General features: G+C 55.4%; 1 protein-coding gene across 13 annotated transcripts; it reads left to right on the top strand.

Annotated features, from left to right (window-relative positions):
• The first annotated feature begins 444 nt into the window (after positions 1–444).
• Positions 445–13,080, top strand: DMKN (dermokine). 13 transcript variants are annotated; one of them, XM_057712438.1, is made up of 17 exons: positions 446–942; positions 1,515–1,574; positions 2,017–2,052; positions 2,251–2,730; positions 3,864–3,926; positions 4,154–4,204; positions 5,414–5,464; positions 5,615–5,662; positions 5,857–5,904; positions 8,085–8,141; positions 8,488–8,535; positions 10,193–10,243; positions 10,358–10,399; positions 10,721–10,786; positions 12,056–12,079; positions 12,187–12,234; positions 12,773–13,080. In XM_057712438.1, exons 1-16 carry the CDS (start codon positions 640–642, stop codon positions 12,232–12,234), a joined length of 1,476 nt encoding a protein of 491 aa, XP_057568421.1. In that variant the 5' UTR covers positions 446–639; the 3' UTR covers positions 12,773–13,080. The 13 variants fall into 13 exon arrangements, with proteins under 13 accessions (XP_057568415.1, XP_057568421.1, XP_057568418.1 ...); XM_057712435.1 differs by having other exon boundaries at positions 2,017–2,550; positions 2,650–2,730; XM_057712440.1 differs by lacking the exon at positions 1,515–1,574.
• The last annotated feature ends 1,887 nt before the right edge of the window (positions 13,081–14,967 follow it).

Raw genomic sequence — 14,967 nt, 5'->3', positions numbered from 1 at the left:
GACAAAGGCCAATAGAAACGGAGAGAGGAAGGCCAAGAAAGGGCACCTGCCGCTCATTCTCGTGCCCTCGACCCAGGCTGGCCTACACCTAGGTTGGGTCCTGTTCCACTGGGTGCCCTACCCTCACCTCCCTGATGAGGTCCGGCCTGATTCCTCTCTTTTAAGTCCCCTCCACCCCACCACGTTTCTGATACACCACCAGCCTATCTCCTCAGATGCCCCCACCCCCACCCCGCGCCCCAGATTCCTGGGGTTGGGAAATTGGAACACTGCGGCCTCAGTCTCATCCCACTTCTCCTTCCCCTCCCTGATGCACGGGTTCCCTCTCTGTTTCGACACAGACTCTCAAACTCACCATGGGTGGCTGGGCCTGAGTCACTGGTGGGGTGGGGCTCTGGGCTGCCCAGCCCTGCCGCCTTCTCCCAAGCTACAGTATAAGGAGTGGCAGCGGGGAGGAGGACTCTGAAAGGACAGGGACATCTGGGAAGGAGAGAGAAGGCTGCAGACCTAGCAGGAGGGAGAACGAGAAGTCAGGAGGGAGAGAAGGGAGGAGGGCACGCAGACGCAGGGGAAGAGAAAGGGCAAGGAGGTAAACTTGGGTGGGAAGAAGACACTCAGGAGAGAAGGAGTGAGGCAGGGATGAAGCTACAGGGGTCTCTGGCCTGCTTCCTGCTGGTCCTGTGCCTGGGCAGTGGGGAGGCTGGCCCACTGCTGAGTAGAAGGGAGAGTGCCGGAGCAGGGGCCGGGGAGGCCACTGGACATGGGATGGGAGATGCCGTCGGGCCCAGAGCCGGGGAGGGCGATGCTCTCACCCATGGGGTTGAGGAAGCGGCCCATGAGCTTGGAAACACTGGCAGTGAGGCTGGCAGGCAGCCTGAGGACATCGTTCGACATGGGGTGGATACTGCCCACAGCTCCCGCCAGGAGATGCCCGGTGCTTTGGTGAGTGGCTGGAAGCTGGTGGAGATGGGAGGCTGCGGGCAGCTGGGTTGAGAGTCCTGGGAAGCAGCCGAAAGGAGGAATGGCTCACTTATTGGCGGCTGTCTGGGCCAGTTTCCTTCCACGTCAGGCATCCCTTCTCCACCACCCTGGGGTCTCTCTCCACCTGCTTCTCCCTGTGTCCTGCTCCGGCTGCTTGCTGAGTTGCTCTGCCTGTCTTACCCCATCCCAGAGTGAGGTGGTCACACACTCAGTGCAGCCATGCTGCTCTTGCAGGGAGCCAATGGCCAGCCTCCCTCTGCAGGCCATGGCATCTCTGACTCTCTGGGCAATCCTGGAGGTACAGGGACTTCCTGGGACCATGTGCACACTGGAGGCTCCGGCCGCTTTGGAGCCAACTATCAGGGAGACTCCTGATAGTCTACAGAGTCTACAGAGGCCATGGGGAGACCAACACTCAGAAAAAGGAACCACCCTGGCCCTGATGCCTGCCACCTCCCTCCCTTCAAGCCCACACTCTCGGCGCCTCCCCTGTGTCCTTCCTGATCCCATGCTCAGTCTCCCCCTCCCTGCAGGGACCTGTGGCCCAACCTGGTTACGACTCAGTGAGAGGCAGCAACAACCCAAATGCAGAGGTAAGAGGAAGAGTATGGAGACGAAGAGGTGTCTGGATGCGTGTGATAGAAAGTGGGAGAGGGAAGTGGCAGATTGGACAGAGGAGAGAGGGGCGTGGGGAGGAGGCTTGGAAGAGTGAGACGTCGGGGAGAGATGTGTTGGGAAAGAAAGCCAAGCCAAGGAAGCAGGAGAGCCTGGCCTGTGGGGCTGGCTTTGACTGAGGTCTCGAAACTCACCCATCCCCTTCCCTACGCGGTGCACCAACCACCCACCATCTGGCTCAGGTGGGAGCTCCAGCAACTTTGGGACACGAGGACAGGGCAGCCTGAGGCATCCTGCAGAAACTCTGCTCCCCTCAGAACGGGCGGGAAATACTCCTCAGCAAGGGAGGTGGGGGAGGGAGGAACGCGATCTCTGTGTCCTCATCTTCAGACCTCACTCTGGTGTCTTCCTGACCCCCAGGGAAGCAGCAGTAGTGGCGGCAGCGGTGGCGGCAGCGGTGGCAGCAGCACTGGTGGTGGCAGCAGTGGTGGCGGCAGCGGCAGTGGTGACAACGGTGGCAGCAGCACTGGTGGTGGCAGCACCGGTGGCGGCAGCGGCAGTGGTGACAACAGTGGCGGCAGCATTGGTGGCGGCAGCACCGGTGGCAGCAGTGGCAGTGGTGACAACAGTGGCGGCAGCACTGGTGGCGGCAGCAGTGGTGGCAGCAGTGGCAGTGGTGACAACAGTGGTGGCAGCATTGGTGGCGGCAGCACCGGTGGCAGCAGTGGCAGTGGTGACAACAGTGGTGGCAGCATTGGTGGCGGCAGCACCGGTGGCAGCAGTGGCAGTGGTGACAACAGTGGCGGCAGCATTGGTGGCGGCAGCACCGGTGGCAGCAGTGGCAGTGGTGACAACAGTGGCGGCAGCATTGGTGGCGGCAGCACCAGTGGCAGCAGCGGCAGTGGTGACAACAGTGGCGGCAGCACTGGTGGCGGCAGCAGTGGTGGCGGCAGCGGCAGTGGTGACAACAGTGGCGGCAGCACTGGTGGCGGCAGCACCGGTGGCGGCAGCGGCAGTGGTGACAACGGTGGCAGCAGCACTGGTGGCAGCGGCACCGGTGGCGGCAGCGGCAGCGGTGACAACCGAGACGGCAGCAGTGCTGGCAGCAGCAATAGCAGTTCTGGGCCCAGCTGGGTAAGTTCTGCTCCTTTGCTGAAGGTAGAGACGGGGCCCCTGGTGGTCCCTGCTGAGGAGACCCACTCCAAGGTCTTCCTGAAAGCGGCCAGTGCCGGGGTTGGTGGCGTCACTGGAGTTGTCATCCTGGGCTCCCTGAGCTTCTGCTCCCCACCTTCCCAGATCCACCAGGCAGTGTTGCTTGTAGGTGCCCTACCTCCTGTGCTCACTCTAGCCTCTCGTTGTCCACTCCGTGATCCCGGGGAGGCTGTGTCTCCTGTCTAACCTCTATTCCTGCAGGTGTGTCCACTCAGCACATCTGACTAGAGCTGGGGTGGTGGATGGAGCAAGAGAAGTGGGCACAGGGAAACATGACAGTTGTTTGGGAAGCTCCCAGGAGGACGCGGGCAGGACCGCACATGGAGACGTAAGGACAGTTACAGAGCTGCAGTGTAGATGCTAATACAATGTCCCCACATGAGGGGTGAGAGGGCCAGGAGGGGACCACGACCTGGCAGCCAGATCAGGGTGGAGCTCCCATCTGCGGGCCTGCAGTGAGGGCACAGCTGGCTTCCTTGGGGGTCTGGGAAAGGTCTCAGGCAAGAACAAGCCAGGTGCCGTAGCTGCTTTAATCTACTGCTCCCTCTACTAACTGCTTTTCCTGGCACCCATGACCAACCCTTACAAAACTATAAATTTTGATCAAGGCGGCTACTCCCAGGTAAGGTTTCTAAGGGTCCCTTCCCCTTTCTAGGTTCCAGGAGAGGGTGAGGGGTGAGGAGAGGCAGGAGGAGGGCAGAAGGAGCCCTCAGGTGCCAAGGTCACTGGCTCTTGGGAAGTTGGGCTCTAGTGGCTTTTCCACCCCTGGCATGAGGGGGTGGGGGTGTGGGTGGAGGGCAACAGCTCAGAATTCCCCAATTACCCCACATGTCCAGATACACTTGGCCACACCTGGCCTTCTCTGTGCTCTGAATAACTTCCCTCAGTGACTGAGCGGCTAAAGATGGGACAGCATGGAAGTCGGGGAGGGGCGTTAAAAATTTCATAATAGTATGATGTTCATCCTATTATGGGATGAATTGCTATTTGGGGAGCTATTTGGGGCCTTCCAAATCCTTTTAAGACCCCACATGGACTCTTGTTTTCCCTTGGAGGTACACAAGCCCGGCTCCTCCCCGGGTACAGCCTGTGGAAGTGCTATCGAAATGAACCCCGAGGTGAGTGGCTGCTCAGCGCGCGCCTGCGCAGATCTGCCCCGAAACCGTGGGAAGGAAAACAAGAGGAGGGGTGGGGGGTTGATGGGAGAGGACAGCTGGGCGGGGAATGGGCGGACTGCCGCTGGGGCGGAGGACCAGGGCCACCCTCGGGGTTGAAATGCTGCAACCTGGGGCTGGAGTAGGTGTCTGGGTGGGGACTGAGAGTCTTCTCTTTCTCTCTCCCACAGTGTGACAACTCACGCGGTAGAGACCCCGTGTCCCGGGGAACTGGGGGTCAGGTGAGAGCCGAACTTGCAGTGACCACAGTTCATCACTGCGGCTGTGCCCCTCCCCAGTTCAGCTCCGCTCGGCCCCCCTCCTAACGCTGGTCTCCGGTCCCAACCCCCGCTGTGGGAAATGTACAACCTAGTGGAAAGAAACCACCTGCGTGCTCCTAAAAAGACTAACAAGCTCTGAACTAATCATTAATTGCAGGTCCTTACATGATATACCTCACTCTATGCCACAGATGGGGCTGTGAAAAATCGTGTGAAAGCCAGTCTTTTTAGAAACATGATTGTTTCAAATGTCCTGTCCCCGTTCAGTGAACAGAATTCGGTGACCTTGTTGCAGGAGTTTTGAAACAGTGTTTTGACAGCTTACATTTCCCTCCTAGTTATTCTGGAAATTTGGCTCTTGGTCAGCACCTGCCGAGCTGACAGAGGAAGTGTTGCGCTAAGGTCCACAGGAATCACTGTTTCTAGCGTTATACATACCCAAGTCTTCAATATGTAGTGAGGTGGAAAAACAGACGAAAACAGCAGAAGAATAGTCAAGGGGATATTTTTAAAAACCATATTTAAGAAAACAGGATTGACAAGTGGAAAGGCAGTGAACTTTGATTCAGAAGATTGGGGGTTCAAACGCCAGCTGTATCGCCTGTCATCTGGGCGTCTCCAGGCAAGTCAGTTGACCTCTCTGAGCCCGGGCTTTCTTGTGGGTAAAACGGGGACAGCAAAGCCTAACTTGTTCAACCCCTCTCAGTTACAGCAGAGCTTTCTGCATCGTAATCACACCAAGGTGGTTCAGAGTCCCGACACTGGAGTCTGACACGGAGACAGACGCTCAGAAAAGCTGCTGGACAGCTCCACGTTTCAGTTTTCCCATATGTAAAGCAGAGGCATCTTCACATGGGAAAGTGGCGGGCTGAGGCACAGTGCCCTGCGCACCGTGGAATTACATATTGGCTACTAGCGGTGTCTGGGGGACAGGGCATGGCGGGGAGCAAGAATATAGAGAGGGTTATTCTGGGGAGCAAGGAGCCAGTCAATCCAGGAAAGCTTTCTGGAGGTGGGGCTCTTAGGTGCTGTGTAAAGAAGAGGGGAGGGTGGCTTTACATACAGTACACAGTATAAAGGCGGAGAAGAGTGGGCCAGGAGCCTGATGACAGGTGGCATGGAAGACAGGATGTATAAGCCTTGAACATCAGTTCCATGTTCCCTACCCAGGGACAAGGGTCCAGTGGAAGAAGTGAAGCTGTCAGTAGAACCACCACCCCGGTGAGTGATGACATCACTCCTCCTCGGGCCAGGACCGTGGTGTCAGGCAACCCCTGCCTTCCCACCCCCCTGCCCCCCACGTCTCCTGCCACTGCCTCGTGCTCACACAGTGGGTACTTACTCTCATCCCATTTCTCATTGGTCCCTTAGAACCCTGAGATGTCTACTGAGGTCTTCAACTTCGACACTTTCTGGAAGGTGAGTTCGGCGAGAGTGCTCTGCTCAGTCTGCTTTGGAAAGCCAAACCTTTGTCTCTTGGTCCTACAGGCTGAAGTCTTCTTTCTATGATAACTGTCAGCAGTGGCCCTTGACCTCTCGTGTCCTGAGGCCTTGAACCAATTACACTATGATCCAATGTGGCCATTCTTTTTTTTTTTTTTTTTTCTCTGCAGAATTTAAAATCCAAGCTGGTTTTCATTAACTGGGATGCCATCAGCAAGGTAAGGGCTGGAAGGCCGTGTCACTCTGATCTTTGTGGGAGAAGGATAAAGAGAAGAGAGGTAAACTCTGCTTGGTGAGCCAGCGAACGATGGTGGTGGTCACTAAGAGAACATTTCAACCAATGCTTAAAAAAAAAAGCTAAAAACAAGAAGGAAGGACAGCAGAGCTCTGAAAAGAGAGGGGGAATTTGAAAATAGCTGGGAATGAGGATGAAGAGGGCATGGGCCTCTTTCATGTCTCAACATGCAGACCTGAACAGTTCTGAACGGTAGTTTCCCCTTTGACACAGAAGGTTAAGGGGAGAGTAAGTAGGCCTAATCCTCAGGAACCAGGGAGGAAGCAGAGGCAGAGATAAGGGATGGACAAAATTATCAGGTGAAGCTAAAAGGCCACCTGAGGACTTATGCTGAGAGAGGACGGAAAAGGAAGTAAAGACCCTGATGGTGTCATCTGTCTGGGCCCTGCCTGTATGGAATCTTAGGAGATGCTTGGGACCCGGAACCCGCTTCTTCCTCCTCCCTGCCCACTCCTTCCTCCTGCAGGGGAAACCCTGACACCAGAATAGCAGATGTACCTCCAGAGCAGAGGGGGTGGACAGGAAGAAAGGGTGAAGGACAAACGATCCAAATACCAAAGGCAGAAGCTGCCATCGGCGGTCCACTGATTGATTAATTTTTAAAAAACAATATGGCAACACCGGGCCCCTCTTTCTATGGCCTATGAGAGCCTAGAGCCGAGAGGCAGCTGCTTCTTGCCACGGGGGCTTGTTGTCCAGAGGCCAGACTCCTCCTGCCCATCACAGCCCTTCCAGCCACCTGACTGGCTCCTGTGAGCAGTGTAGTTTCTGACCTTTCACGTGAAAGAAGGCAGACGAGGATCCCTTTCCTCCAAAACTTGTGATGGAGGTGGGTGGTGGTAGGTGGGGAGGCAAAGAGACAGTCCCAACCTCCGGAAAGTTACCTTCTGGGAATAAGATGGGGAGTGAAAGACAGGAGATGCAGAAGCTCCCAGCTACAGCAGAGTCCTGTTTTGGATGTACAAAATGAACAAAATAGACTGTTTCTGTTTCTTAGGAAACTGTCTCTGGTAGGGGTGAGACTCCTTACCGTGGACCACGGGGAGACCAGGCCCCTGAGCATAGGGCACTGAGGGTCTGATGGGATAACCAGGGCACACGCAGATGCTTCCCAGAGGGCCAGGACCGACAGCCGAACGTTGCACATCTAGGGGGGCAGTAAGGGGAGTGCTTGCAGTCAGGCAGGATTCATTTGGGGTGGCTGCCCTGGGGATCGGATCTCCTAGGAGAGGGGCAGGACAGAGATGGGCAGAGAAGAGGATGGAGAGTCCCCGGCTCCTTCACAGCGGGGGGAGGGGCAATGAGGGAGCTGAGGACTTCAGCCAGAGTGAGGAGTAAGGACAGGGAACCAAATGTTCCTGGCGAGTATGGGGGTTTCCAAGCCCAGGATGGGCTATCTGGATTTGACTGGATGACCGCTGTGGGCAAAAAGTCCCTGCAGATTTCCGGAGCAGGGGTCCAATCTGCCCTTGCCTTGGTCCACTAGTCCCTGAATTCCTAGTCCTTAAGTTCCCCCTCTGAACCTATTTCTTTGCCCAGGACCAGAGGAGTTTCCACATCCAGTGACCTCCAGACACAGAGCTACCAGATGGATGGGAGCTCCCACCCATTCTTAAAACACCATTATCTCCCCACTAATCTCAACCCTTGTCCTTAGAAATAAATCTTCGCTGTCCCACACTCCTGGTCTCCGCTCCTTTCTGACGTCTCCACTGTTGTTCCGGGGCGGGGGGTGGGGGTTGGAAGGGGAGACTTCCACAGCTTTGGGAGATATACGGAGGTGGCATGGCAGGTGGAAAGGTGGGAAGGTCAGGGGCGCGTCTTGGTCCTGAGGTTTTGCTACAGTTGTGTTCTGCCTGAGGCTGAGGGGAAACTGGACTAGAGAAGAGTGCTGTCATGTGCTGTGTATGTGACTCCAGAGACCTAGCTTCTATCTCCCTGTTTCCAGACACAGTTTTCTGGTGTCCCGAAAGACACCCAGCGCCCCCCAGATCTTAGTCACAATGAATTCTGTGGGCCGAGGAACGGGGGTCCCAGGAGCAGGGGCTCGGGTGGACAGGCGCTCAGGCTCCCTGCTCATCTGCTTCCCAATTTCATCCACAGGGCCAAGTTCCTCGCCCCAGCACACGGGCGCTCCTCTACTTCAGTCGACTCTGGGAGGTAGGAGAATTTTCCCTCTTTGAAGAACTGGGGATCCTGGTCATCCTGTCCCCTTCCCCTCCCTCCCTCAAGGCAGCTGCCCCTCCATCCAGCCTGCATGTCACAAAATCCGCCCCCCCCCCCCACTTTTGAGATGAGTCATCTCACCCAGTCTTCTCACCAATACCATCAGAAATGTGAACACCTTCAGTCTCCTGCAGGCTTATCTTCGTCAAATCCCAAATTACACCCAGGTGCCAAAGCCCATTCTTGCACGTGATCTTGAAACTTTCCCAACCAGCTGCCACCCTCCATCCTTGGAATTCTCTTTCCTTGTGGCCCGCTCAATCTCTCCTTCTCCCTCCAGGATTTCAAACACAACACTCCTTTCTTCAACTGGAGAGCGATTATTGAGGTAAGCATGGTAGAACCCGTCGTCTCGGGATCAGGAAGCTCAGCTCTGCGGACTTGGGGTTCTGGGCCCTGGGCAGTGGCTTACAGATTCTGCTCCAGTTCCTTACCCTCGCTGCTGAGGGAGGGTGCCTCCCTGCATTCGCACAGTCCTCCCTTTGTGCAGTGTTGAGTGGAGGTGGGGTGGGAGAGGGAAGCTGCGAGTCACTGAAGAAGGAGCCAGGTGGGAGGTCCCCCCTAGATAAAAGCCGAGGTGGAGGGTTGGGGCCTCCACAGGTACAAGATCACGAAGCCGGCCGCTGTCCCTGCTCTGCTGCTGTATCTGCTGGGTGTGGCCTGGCTCGGGGAAAGCCACAGCTGGGTGGGTACCACAGGGTGAGCAGGTGCGGGGGACCACGAGGTAGGGGAAGAGGGAGCGACCTGGGGCTGGGGCCAACTCTCAGAGCTGGAAAGGGGTCACTGGAGGAAAGCTGAAGAGCAGCGGGAGGGCGGTATGTATAGAGGGAGCAGGGAGGGTCGTGGTCAAGTGCAGGCAGGTGCCCGGGGTCTGATTATCTGGGTTCTGGGAGGGATGGGCCAGGCCTCTGGGTCCCGTTGAAGCGCACACCTCGATTCCGCGTGGCCAGTAGCCTTTGGGAATCAGTGCCCTTGGGCACGGAGGCAAGGGCTGCCCACTCGTGCACGTGGGCCGGGCACGTGAGGCTGGACAGATGGGGCCACATTGTCTGATTTATCAAGAAAAGCTAGAAATCTGGTTTTCGACTGTTCGCAACTGATTTAATTTAAACACGTGGACCAAGCAAAAAATGTCTGGAGGCCTGCAGTCCACAAGTTTGCACCTGTGGTGTTAGGGCGAAAAGTGGCGTTAGAATTCAATGTCAGGTGTGGATGATGTGGAGAGTTAAGCTAGACTTGGGAAGAACATTCTGACCCTGAGTGTGTGTGTGTGTGTGTGTGTGTGTGTGTGTGTGTGTGTGTGTGTGTGTGTGTTCCTAGTAGAGAGGTGATGATGGCAGGAACTAAACTTCTCTCCTACTGCGGAGATTTCCCCCTTGCCTTGATGGGGGAGGGGAAGTGGCCAGAGCTTCTGCAGTGCTTCTTAAGGGCTCCATCCGCTTTCTTGTACTTCTCCCCTTTCTTTCTCTCCTTTGACCCAAAGCTCACCTAACATACTTCACTTTGCCTTTGTGGATAACAGCCCATCCTTCTAAGGACCCTGTAGAAAACAGCATTTGGGAACAGGGATTAAAAGTCCTGTGAGGGGAGCAGGTTTTGTTGCAGGCAAAAGGCGGGCTGGGACTGAGGTACCCAGCTCCACCCTGGGAGCTTGTGTGGGTACCGCTCGTTTGTTATTCTAGCTCCAGCTCCAGGTGCCTGGGTGGTGGAGGTGTTGACAAACCCGTTCCCTACCCTGGCTGCCCAATGCTGAGTGTGGAAATCTGTCCCATATCTATCTGGGCCATCAGTTTCCTCCAGGCTCACCGCCTTCTCTATAATCAGCACTTATCACAGACCACTGTGGGGGTGGGATGGGCTGGGTGGGATGCTGCACTTCCAAAAGGAGGGCAGAGCCTGGGCCGTGGGATGCTGGAGCCCTGAGAGTCTGGCAAGGCCTGAAGGACCATGGCGCCATCCTTACCGTGGCTCCTTCTCCTTTCCAGGGCCCGAATGTGTCATCGCTCCACAAGAGGGCAGGTGGTGCTACTCCGGTGGTGAGTCTCTCCCTCGGAATGCCCTGGAAGGCCCTTGGTTCCTCTCCGTCTTGCTCCTGGGTCTAGCCAATCTCACATTCTCTCTCCTCATGCCCCGTTCTGTAATTTTCTCAGCCTGGTGCAGGATTGGAAGATGTGGCAGCTGTAACTCCTAAGGTAAGATGACTGCCACCTGCCCCCCGATTCAGACTTCACTTCTTTCCTTGGTTTCCTCCCCTCCCCTCCCCAGGGACCCTTGAGGAATTGGGAGAGGTAGGGAGGAACAGGGGAGGCAGGGCCATCTGGGCCAGGACCGTAAAGTGAGGTGAGGGCGTGAGCTCTGGCTGAAGGAGATTCTGTAGAAGAAAACCCATGACACATGGAGGGGAGGAAGCAGGGGCTTTGAGAAAGGTCCAGCTAGAGCAGGGAGGTGGGAGCAAAATGCCTCCCCCCCCCGTCCTGCTCCCCTGCCCACCGCCCCCCTGCTTCCTTCTGCAGGATAGTTATAACCAGTTATACCCTACGGTCGTTGGGAAGCAGTACTCAGTCAAGTACCCCACTAAGGTAAGACTTACAACTGCCCTGACTCCCACTGGGGTCTGCATGGGGGTGACAGGGGAGGCTTTCCCTGCCGAGGTCCCCTATGTTGGTTAGCTGAGGCTGAGTTCTCAACTTTGTTGTTGTTGTTTTGTTTTGGTTTTGGGTTTTTTTAAAAAAATATTTGTTTATTTGGTTGCTCTGGGTCTTAGTTGTGGCAGGTGGGCTCCTTACTTGTGGCATGTGGGCTCCTTAATTGTGGCATGTGAACTCTTAGTCACAGCATGCATGTGTGAAATAGTTCCCTGACCAGGGATTGAACCTGGGCCCCCTGCATTGGGAGCACAGAGTCTTAACCACTGTGCCACCATGGAAGTCCCCTGTTCACTTTGATAGTCATGTCTCCTCACTCCTGTGCAGGGAGACCCTGGCTCCCTGAGAGCAGTTTGGAAGAGAAGAGTAGAAGGTTCACAGCCGCCCACTCAGGATAGGTTACAGGGGAGCAGTGGTTTCATCACATGCCTCGGAGAAAACTGGGACCCAAGATCTTCTCAATGAGCAATACAAGACTCCAAAAAAAATCACACGACATGCGGCGAAGCAGACAAGACAGGCTTCCTTTGCAGTGTCTACTCTCTACCTCTTTAACTGCTGAACTTTCTGGGGGAGAGGATCCTAGCCCAGAAACTCTTGGTTGGTGGGAAAATAAATGCTTCCATTCACAAAGGAAATAACAGGAAAAAAAATGAGGAATTTGTTTTATTCCAGTACAAAGAAAACAATCTTCTAAATTCAGTAAATGAATTACTAAATACTAATTAGGCTGGTTTAAAAACAAAAACAAAAACAAAAACAGCAAACAGGAGATATTTCCCTCCATCTCTCAGAATAATAAATCCCCTGCCCTGGGGGAGAGGACTTCTACTGAGAGATCAGAAACTATCTGCTGACTGAAAGGAGGTGAAGATGCTCTTAACACTACCTGTGGAGATCCACTTCGCCCATCACTTGTGGCCAATTTCTATCCCCCAAGCAGGCGGAGGGAGACCTACCTCTTTTCACTCCCCTTGGCCCGTGTGTGCTCGGGGACCACATTCGATATCATCTTGGGTAAAATGCAATCAGGATGAGAAATCTGCTGTGGCTGAAGGGCCACAATCAGATCAAAGGACTTTTGGGATGATCCTGGTGTGAGCCTGCCCCCGCCAGGGGCCCTTTCTGAGCCCTGAGGACATGGCTGAGCACAGGGAGGTCACTGAGGCCCTCACCTCACCTCCTCTGATCTTCTCTTTACAGGCGGGAGTCACAGCTTCTTCCTCGGTAAGTACTGGGGCAGAAAAATCCGACTGGCGAGAGAAGGGGTCTGAGGCCAGAGGATGTGCGGGGGTGGGTGCGCCATCCGCTCAGACGTTCTCCTGGTCCTGCAGGCTTCGCGGGTGGGACCTGACCTGCTGCGGTGGGTGAAGTTTTGGTAGGTGAGTGTCAGAGTGAGGGCGAAAGGCTGTGGCCAGGAGCTGAGGCACCGTCGCCCGGGGCAGGGCTGGGGGCTTGGCATGCCCTTTGCTCTGGGTGGAGGCGCCGAAGGTGTTGAGGAGGAGACCCCGGTGTGGGGTGTGGAGAAAGAGTCATGAGAAAATGACCTAGAACTCTTGGAACGCACCCTCTGAGTGGCGGGTGGTGGCCTGACAGAGGCGGGGCCAGGCAGGGACAGCTTCGAGGAGGCTAGGTGAAGGAGCAGGACCGGGATAGGAATTGTACCGGGGTGGGGTGGGGTGGGGGCGGCTACAGAGAGGTGAGCCTTTCAGGTGTAAAGGTTCAGAGGCAGGAAGACGTGAGTCGCAGGTGGGGAAGCGGTAACGTTTGTTTTAGGGAGGAGCCAACGTGAGGGGACCGCAGATGACGTAGGCGGGACACGAGGGAACTGTGGGCGCAGAAGCTGCGTGAGAGCATGCCTGGCTCCAGCAGCTCTAGGAGGGGCCATGTTCTACCATCCTCTCTCTTCCCCTCTTCTAGAAAATCACTTCCAGACGCCACTGAGGACCTGAAACCTGTCAGTCATCAAGGAACCGGACTGTGCCCCTCCCCCAGCTCTTGGTCTGGGTGTTGACAGCTGCTTTTTCTAGGTTGGGGACCTGTCTCTCCGTCCCTTATTTCCTCCCACCCACTGTGGTGTCTCCTTGGCCATCTGCCTCAGCGGATATACCAGCCATTTCTTTACCTGCTCCATTTTGTGACCTGAAGTCACCGTGATAGAAATTCAGGGTGTGCATCTTACTGTAGAGCTTCTCCGTGGAAATAAAACATCAATCTTGTTTCCCTAAGACTTTGGCAAATTTTGTTCTTTAATTCTACATCAACGGCCTGGATCTGGGAGGAGGGAAGAGAGGTTCAGGGGGAGGTAACTCGCCTTCCTCCTGAGAGGGGTATACAAGATGGGCCGAGACAGAAAAGGCGGGGTGGTCCTGACAAGAGGCAGCTAGCGGCACGTCCCTGGTGGCGCGGTGGTTAAGACTCCTCCCTCCCAATGCAGGGCGCATGGGTTTGATCCCTGGTCAGGGAACTGGATCCCACATGCATGCTGCAACTTCTACTCCATGAATGTACCAATGAAACAGACAGAGGTTGGGGCGCAGGCTGAGCCCAGGCTGATCACCAGCCGAGCGGCCCTGGGCACGGGGAGGGGAGTCTGCAGTTAGAGTCTGAGCGACATCCCACCAGGCCCACACAGTGAGCCCAGACTAAGGAGCCCCACCTCTCCCTGACACCTCTGACGTCCTCAACATCCTCGTGGGGACCCAGGAAATAAAAGGAGGGCAGGAAGCACGCTGCCAGCTTAAGTGACTCCCTCAGAGATTGCACGTCCCCTGAGGGCACAACCCCTGTCTGCTTTGATCACTGTTCTATCCCGAGGGCTTAGCACAGGGTGGACCTCACACAGTTGATGGATACCTGAAAGAAGCCGGGCCCAAAATGGACTTGGGGGAACCAACTTGATGTGTATCCTCTTCTCACTTTTTTAACATAACTATTTATTTATTTATTTTTGGCTGTGTTGGGTCTCCGTTGCGGTGCACGGGCTTCTCTTGTTGTGGAGCACAGGCTCTAGGTGGACGGGCTTCAGTAGTTGCAACACGCAGGCTCAGTAGTTGTGGCTCACGGGCTTAGTTGCTCCGCGGCATGTGGATTCTCCCAGGACCAGGGACCGAACCTGTGTCCCCTGCATTGGCAGGCGGATTCTTAACCACTGAGCCACCAGGGAAGTCCCCTCATCTCACTTTTGTCCTTAAACGGGGGCTCCTGGGGTACAGTCATCTCGGGTTTCACCCAGGCAGGGAGGGCCTTGCAGTACCGCCTTGCAGCCACAGGGAGGAGAGCACGGCCACCCCTGGGGCTGACACTCAGTCCTTTCAGCTGCCTGACAGCTGGCTTTCTGGAGTGTGGGTGAGGGAGAGAAACTGCTGGACCTCAGGTCGCCTCATGCCAATTCCTGAGGGACTGAGGGATAAGCTGAGGCGGTCAACATGGTTCTGGACTTGGGGTGTTCTTGGCCCAAAGGGCTGAAAGCCACCCTCTAAAGTTGAAAGCACAAGCTGAAGCGGGCTAAGGTCCTCGGGTGTAAAGCACTCTCATAAAACGGCAGGCCGCCCCTTTCTCTTGCTGGGGCCTCTGAAGTAACCTCTTCATGTAGCCTCTGACTTTCATTTTTTCCCTAACATCCATTCTCCCACGGCAGCCAGGGAGGATCCCCTGCTCAGAATTCCCCACAAACTCCAGTAGTCATAAAATAAAATCCCAACTCCTCACCACGGCTCAGTATGACTTGGCTCTGGCCTCCCTGTCAACCCGGACCTGCTGGGAAAGGTTCCCCAGGAACACCGCTGTTAACCTGTCCCCGGAATCTGAGCTCTTCAGAAGGTTGGAACTTTAATGACTTTTGGTCTAAATTCAAATCCCCAAAGCAGCTTATCCAAGGACACCGACCCAATTGCTATCACAGCACCTTGTTTTATTTTCTTCACAGAGCTTCTTCTCTGAAATGATATTGTTTCCTCCTTTTTTGTTAGGTTATAATCTGTCTCTCTTTAACTTAAACATAAGCTTCACAGGACAGGTACCCTGTCCATCTCGAATCCTCAGCGCCAAGAGCCAAAATGGCTGTTTAATAAGTATTTGGGATTAGAGAATGAAAGGAGAGATGAGAGTTAAGT

Source organism: Hippopotamus amphibius, chromosome 16, assembly GCF_030028045.1.
Source record: "Hippopotamus amphibius kiboko isolate mHipAmp2 chromosome 16, mHipAmp2.hap2, whole genome shotgun sequence".
NCBI classification, from domain to species: domain Eukaryota; kingdom Metazoa; phylum Chordata; class Mammalia; order Artiodactyla; family Hippopotamidae; genus Hippopotamus; species Hippopotamus amphibius.
This window is presented reverse-complemented; position numbering and strand designations above follow the sequence as displayed.